The following is a 6,918-nucleotide window of genomic DNA, read 5'->3' on the forward strand; positions in this document are numbered from 1 at the left end:
AACACAAATTTGCATTTTATACGGATTTGGTTATATTACATATATTTTATTATATGTCGAATAATATATTCCTTACGAGTGGGTCTCATGTGAGACTGTCTCACGATTAATATGTGATACGAGTCAACCCTACCCATATTCACAATAAAAAGTAATACTCTTAGCATAAAAAATTATATTTTTTCATGAATAACCCAAATAAGAGATCCGTCTCACAAATTTGACTTTTTTCATGAATAACCCAAATAAGAGATCCGTCTCACAAATTTGACCCGTGAGACCTTCTCACACAAGTTTTTTCCATTTCTTACATATGTAAAATAGACGGGCCGATCGGAAATCTTGGATTGGAGTTTATGTACGCTTATGCGGACACCCGTGTGTGAATTGTGATAGCATAGTAGGGTTGCTCCATAATTTTCAAAACTGAGGCGCCAAGTTTGCTTTTTTCCCTCGCGCGCGCCTTTCCCCGCCCTTTATTTCTCCCCACAGTATGCTCTTCCTCACCCCCTCCTCTGTCCCTTCACTTGTTCATCCGCCTACTCCTCTCTACTGTGACTTCTGGGACAGCAGAAAATGCGCGGCCACCTACCCCATCCTGCCACCACCATCCCCGACGGTGTTTTTGCCGTTAAACGTGGCAAGAAACGTGGGAACTATAGCTGCGGTCGATGCGGGTTCCCCAAGAAGGGACACTCGTGTCAACTGTCGAAAAACGAGGAGGAAGTCCCCTCTGTCTGCACTCCAGGAGCTGACACGTCTACCGCATCCGCCTCTGCGGTTGTGTCAGCGAAACTGGACGACAGTTCTCCTCTGTCCGTGGCCCGTTCGCTGCCTCCGCCGATGCGTCGGCGGGCTCTATCGTTTGACGATGTTACTGTAGCTGTCTCGGCGGAGGAGTCGAAAGCGGAGTGGGTTGATGATCCCGATCCAAACGCTTGTAGTCGGGTATTGCCTATGACTTGTATGTGGGAGGTGCTGCGGAGGTTACCGCCCTCGGGGTTGATGTCCGCAGCCGGGGTGTGTAAGGGGTGGAGGCATGCTACTCAGAGGATTTGGCGGGGGACGGAAGAGCTCCGACTTGGGGTGCCGGCGAAAGCCCAGATAGGATTTCTTGGATCCGTGATGCAGAAATGCACTGGACTCGTTAAACTTATTCTTAGAATCGAAAGGTCGGGATCATGGTGGCTGATGATCAGATCTAAGCTTTTATGTACAGATTTCACACGAGAAAACTCAAAAATAATTTGATATAACAGAAATGCTAACTTAAAAGTGCATAATTCAGAACATTTTGTAAGCGAATTAAAACATTCAATGAGGAATCATTGGATCTAAAAATTTTATTTGAAACTCATTGATTAGTTGGGAAAATCTAGATAATGTTTCATTGAAACAATTATGATGACTAACGACTTGTAATTCATACAATATTTGACCAACTGATTGATTCTTGATCTTGATTATGTGTGTTGCTCTTGGTTTCCAGTGATTTTGTTGCAACAATGCTGGCGTGCATTGCCTTCTCATGTCCTAATTTGCAGTCGATGCAGATTTTCACAGCTCATACCTCCGTCAATCGGATCTCCGGGTATTGATTTCTAGCCTTCGTTGTTGATGTATGAATCTCACAATCTTTTAGTGATTGAAATAGTTCAAGGGTTTTCTCCATCTCTTATGTCTTGCATTGGAATTGTTTTTAGGTATTATAGTTGATCTTGATCTATACATTGAAAAGACCTGTAATTTCTTCACAAATCATAACCCAAAATGGTAAGAGAAGGAAGAACGTGGCTTCTTGAGACCCGGAGCCGACCTTTCTCCAGTGTGCTTTATTTCTTCTTGAATTCACCCTGTGCAATTATCTGTCGGCTCAAAGTTGTCAGTTCGCTTCGTTATTTACTGAAATTACATGGCATTTATGGACATGTAGATGCACAGAAAAGCGTGAATCTATATAATAATTACAGATTTATATAGTTGGCTTGAGTGGAGATTGTTATGGGTTGGTTGCAGTTGGTTTTATTAAAAAGTGATGTTCTAGGTATCTATAATGTATTTTTTTTTAATTTTCGGTAGAATTTAACTTCAGATTTCTTAGTTGACAAAAGTTTAATCTAATTAGTTTGCCAGTTTAGAGCTCAACTAACTGATTCAAACTCTTGCTTGGATATTTTCCTGGTATAGATAACAATTGAAACCAATTATATTTATCTCTATGTTTCTGTACATGTTGATAATGATAGCATATCCTTCTCAAGAAGTTTTAGATTATTCATCTTCGAACTACCTAAACATCCATCATATGACTCAAATCAGGGAGGAGTTAAGTCGTTTTATTGCTGATAAAAGATGCCTCACCAGTCTCAAGATGGAAGGATGCAGTAACCTTGGGAGTTTTGTATTTTTTTCGAACACTCTGTCTACGCTTTGGCTCTCAGATCTTCACTCGCTCTCGAAAACGGTACTTACTCTTCAGATTCAGCGTATGTTTGTGATCATGTCTACTTCATCTGTTTCATTTTAACCATTGCGATTTTTGCTCACAATCTTGCATAGGCCTTCAATTTACCAAATTTGAAGGAGATTTCTCTGGGCTTCTCCCAACAAGAAAATAATAACACAGATCTTACAGCTGTTATGGATGCTCTGGGAAGAAGCTGCCCAATGCTGCAAAACATCCACATTGCTTCAATTCGGCTTTCACATGCTGCCGTGCTATCTCTAACAGCTGCAAATTTGAGGTTGGTTTTGTTTAGATATGACATGACAATTAATTTGTTTAATGAATGCTTCTGATTGAGTTCAATGAAAAATGTGACATTGCTTTAAATTCTAGGGCATTGAGGATGCTGTCTCTCTTACTCGGATCAGCAATAACTGATGGATCAGTAGCATCAATATGTTCAAGCTACCCAAAGCTTGAATTACTTGATCTGAGTGGGTATATTTCCAGCCCTGGCTGTATTTTCACTATGGGCTTGAAATATGGAAATGTGCATTTTGTTACTGACAGGACAAATATCTCCGTCGATGCGTATTTTATTTATTTTTACCCCAATGGATAAGTGAATAAATCGTATATTTTCTTGTCTTTATTTGCTTTATATTAGGTCGAGCATCACAGACAGTGGCATTGGAATGATCTGCAACGTCTTTCCGGAGACATTATCAAAACTTCTACTTGCTCTATGTCCCAACATCACTTCAAGTAATCCTCAATTTTCGTGATAAAATTATTGCATTTAATGATTCACTTTTTTATGTTCTATGTTGAACGTCTCTGTGGATACTTCATCTATAGGTGGGATTCAATTTGCTGCTGCTCAATTGCCCTGTCTGGAACTCTTGGACTGTGGAATGACAATATGTGATCCCAGTTCGCCAAACTGTACCGATGAAGAGGATTATGACTCTAGTTTACATGAAAAACCCAACAGCAAGTTGCACCTTGTATACCAGAAGCTAATTATCAAACATGATCGATTGAAGAAGCTAAGCTTATGGGGTTGTTCTGGCTTGGATGTAAGATTCTTCTGCTTGCAAGTGTACTTTATTTTTACCTCTTGCTGAAGTCTTGCATGAATTTCATTCTAAAGTAAGCATGATTCTTTTGAAATATGCAGGCCTTATATCTGAACTGTCCTCATCTTAAAGATTTGAACCTCAATTCTTGTAGAAATCTACATCCAGGTAGTTCATCCCATTCATTTTAACATACTACTGTTTAGGTGCCAGGGTTTTCTTTTTATATGTTGTAACAATTTGCACTTGACACCAGAGAGATTGCTACTTCAATGCCCCGAATTAGAAAGTGTACACGCATCTGATTGCCATGATATGCTGGTCAAAACAATAGAAAATCAGGTAGCAACGTGATTACCTAAGTTTCTCCATCGTGGATTATAATCTTTCAATGCAATATGACTGGAGGATAAAATGTATTTGTCTCTTACTGATTTACCAAAGCAGCTAAAAATTCGACGAGATATAGTAATCGGCGTAAACATTCATCTATTTTCAAATTTATTTGTGATAATCACTTGCGCTCCAACTATATGCCTATACATAATGCCTATACTATTTTTTACTGTTTCACTCACTCAAATGCACCACTCTATCTTTTTCACAGTTATTATCCATGTACAATCATAGTTTCAGGAATTCTAGGAAGATTGTCTTGATAAGTCATTTGACATAAAATTAACTAGTCTGTTTATAGTTTCAGTAGCAAGGAATAAATGTTATTGTTTCGTATTCTGCTTGTTGAACTCTGTCTTTCATGTAGGTCAACGACAGCTCTCATACTATAGAAAATCATTTTCCTTCAAAACGTATGCCTGATGGCTCGAAACGAGTCCAGGTCCCATGTTTTTACAGCCCTCAGGTACAACTCCAATCCTTCCATCTTATAATCTTTGAAATGGTTTTGACAAGTAACAATCTGGTAAAAGTTTAAGTGATTTTGTCGTATTTTCTTGAATATGTTAAAAATCTCTCATTTACCAATTTCCAATGTGCCTCACTTCTGGTCCGCCTTTGCAGCATTTTGATGACGACAAGAAACGGAGAATGAGCGTAAAACGCCCTTGTGTGGTGGTTGCAAGTTAGTCGAATGGGGTAACAATGTTTGCTTGTGTGTTGTTTAGCTTGGAAGGATGTTACCTGGATTATAGTTCATGCAATTTATCGAGGCTTGTTATGCCTTTGCATGTGGTGTAAAAACTTGAATACAATTCTTCTTGTTCAACAAAGGTTCCATAGACTAGATTCTAATAAGATAAATTCAAATATTTACTCTGCAACCAAAAATGTTGTATTCTCCCTCAGAGGGATAGATGCTGCTGTGATCAAAAAATTCAAATTTTATATATAATTTCTCCTGCGGAATAGTTATTGCCTTTAAATTTGCCACATTTTCATAGAGTATCCATCCAATGAATTATAAAATTCAGAACAATTTGAAAAAACATCTTAATAAAATCAAACTAAGAAGTGGGCTTTTTGTCAGAATTCCAGCATGCTTAATGACAATGTGACAATTTATTCATTTTCAACCATTTGTGGAATAAATTGCATATAGAATCTTATATTAAACCAAAGGTGTATGATTTTAAACAAGCAAATCAACGGCTCTAGTGTTATTTCACGTTCTTTGGACTGCTAGTATCATTACTGTTATATATAGTTTGCGGTAAAACGTCAAACGCTTGATCTTACAATTAATATTAGAGTCAAGATCACATATTCGATTTATGCGGATTGCAAGGAACAAGTTTATTGGGAAGAGAGATACTTGATATGCATCTTATGTAGGTATATTATTTAAAAGATTAGAATTATACTATTATGCTGTGCTTGGTAGGCATGATTAGGTGTGATTCACTAATTTTTTCCAGCCTGATCCCTTGCTTGGTTCAAATTTAATTAAACCAACTCAATCTCTTGTGCAAGGGACAAAGTGGGACAAGGCAGGTTAATTTTAACCCATGTCCAATGACATTATTATTAGTCCTCATCTCTATCACACGCCACTTTCCTATAATACCCTTTGACAACCGACGTCAAAATCAAAACATCAGAGTACTGGCCCAGCTAAAGAACAAGGTATGGACGAAGACCGGAGTGCACTTTAGGGTTTCTCACTGAATCCGTTCCTCTTCTTCTGAAATCAGGTTCTTTGTGTATTGAAATTCTTTGTCTCCCAATTGAATATGCAGTAGCTGTTTCCGGAAAGCAATTTTCTGAATATTACATTTGTTTGATATACCGTGCTAAATTTTTCGGAAATATCCGAAAGCGCGCAGCGTCTCGTTAAATGCACTTTCTTTCTGTTAAATCTTTTGCGTAAGCAGAAAAATGTTTCTGCTACATTTTCCGGTGGATTATCGACGGAAGATTAACGTGCGGAATACGAAATCCACGCCTTCAGATGTATGATTCAGCAGCAGAAATTCAAGATCCACACATTTTGGGGAAGAAGGCGTACATCGATGACGAAATATCTACGTTGCTGTGTGGTAGGGTTTTCTTCGAACAGATTGTGTGGACGAATGTTTTGGAAGGAAATGTGAAAATAGCGTACAGAAGTGGGTGGGAATTTAGTAATGAAACAAAAATAGGAAAGGGTAGTTTTGGTACAATAAAGTTAATGGAGTAGGTAATCACACACATAAAAAACAAACCAAACAGGACAAGGATTTTGGCATAACATATTAATCTGTAAATAGTCATTTATTTTATCATTTACGTGTCAATCATTTAGTAATCCTATTGTAGAACCCGTAAATCAGTCTACGTATAAGCCATGCATAATTCTATTATTTTAAAATTTAATTGACTTCAGTGCATGTTTATTTTAATGCATTTCTTTGAAGTTAATTATTTTATTATTTCAGTTCAGTAGCTTGATTTTTAGCTTTTCAGTAAATTCAGTGAGGTCGGACCGGAGTTGGAGCATAGAGATAAATTTAATAATTTGGAATTATTACTAGAATTTATTTAAGCTAATTAATATGTGATTCTAGTGTAAAATAAAGTTTATGGGATTATCCAATTAAGTTGAGATAGAATAGTAAATAAGTTAGATAATTAGTTTCTTAATTCCATAAAATATTTATTGGGTAAATTAAACACTAGAGATTTAAAGTGCAAGGTTTAAGAAAATATTTTCCTCCCTATTTATCCTAAAATTTTCGGCCACCTTGATTTGTTTAAACAATTAATTTCCTTATCACTTTATTATCCCATATTTGAATTTAATTAGCAATTTAAGTCTAGGATTTTTGGGAGCACATTTTAATTAATTAATTAGCATGTTCCTAGTCTAGTTAACTAGAATTATCGGCCATCACTTGCTAGATACACAAAATTTCAGATTTGATATCAACTTCATTTGAAATTCAAAGAAAAGTTTGT

General features: G+C 37.0%; 1 protein-coding gene across 1 annotated transcript; it reads left to right on the plus strand.

The window, feature by feature from the left end:
- Positions 1–431: 431 nt before the first annotated feature.
- Positions 432–4,838, plus strand: LOC140833765 (F-box/LRR-repeat protein 17-like). The gene is made up of 11 exons (XM_073198147.1): positions 432–1,172; positions 1,490–1,591; positions 2,320–2,464; positions 2,560–2,744; positions 2,840–2,944; positions 3,114–3,211; positions 3,305–3,525; positions 3,627–3,693; positions 3,782–3,867; positions 4,289–4,387; positions 4,546–4,838. Exons 1-11 carry the CDS (start codon positions 577–579, stop codon positions 4,609–4,611), a joined length of 1,770 nt encoding a protein of 589 aa, XP_073054248.1. The 5' UTR covers positions 432–576; the 3' UTR covers positions 4,612–4,838.
- Positions 4,839–6,918: the final 2,080 nt, after the last annotated feature.

Source organism: Primulina eburnea, chromosome 6, assembly GCF_022965805.1.
Source record: "Primulina eburnea isolate SZY01 chromosome 6, ASM2296580v1, whole genome shotgun sequence".
Taxonomy (NCBI): Eukaryota; Viridiplantae; Streptophyta; class Magnoliopsida; order Lamiales; family Gesneriaceae; genus Primulina; species Primulina eburnea.

Coding starts and splice junctions, on each gene's coding strand:
- LOC140833765 (XM_073198147.1), top strand. CDS start 577: ATGCGCGGCCACCTACCCCATCCTGCCACCACCATCCCCGACGGTGTT. Junction 1,173..1,489: donor CTTATTCTTAGAATCGAAAG/GTCGGGATCATG, acceptor CTTGGTTTCCAG/TGATTTTGTTGCAACAATGC. Junction 4,388..4,545: donor CATGTTTTTACAGCCCTCAG/GTACAACTCCAA, acceptor CCGCCTTTGCAG/CATTTTGATGACGACAAGAA.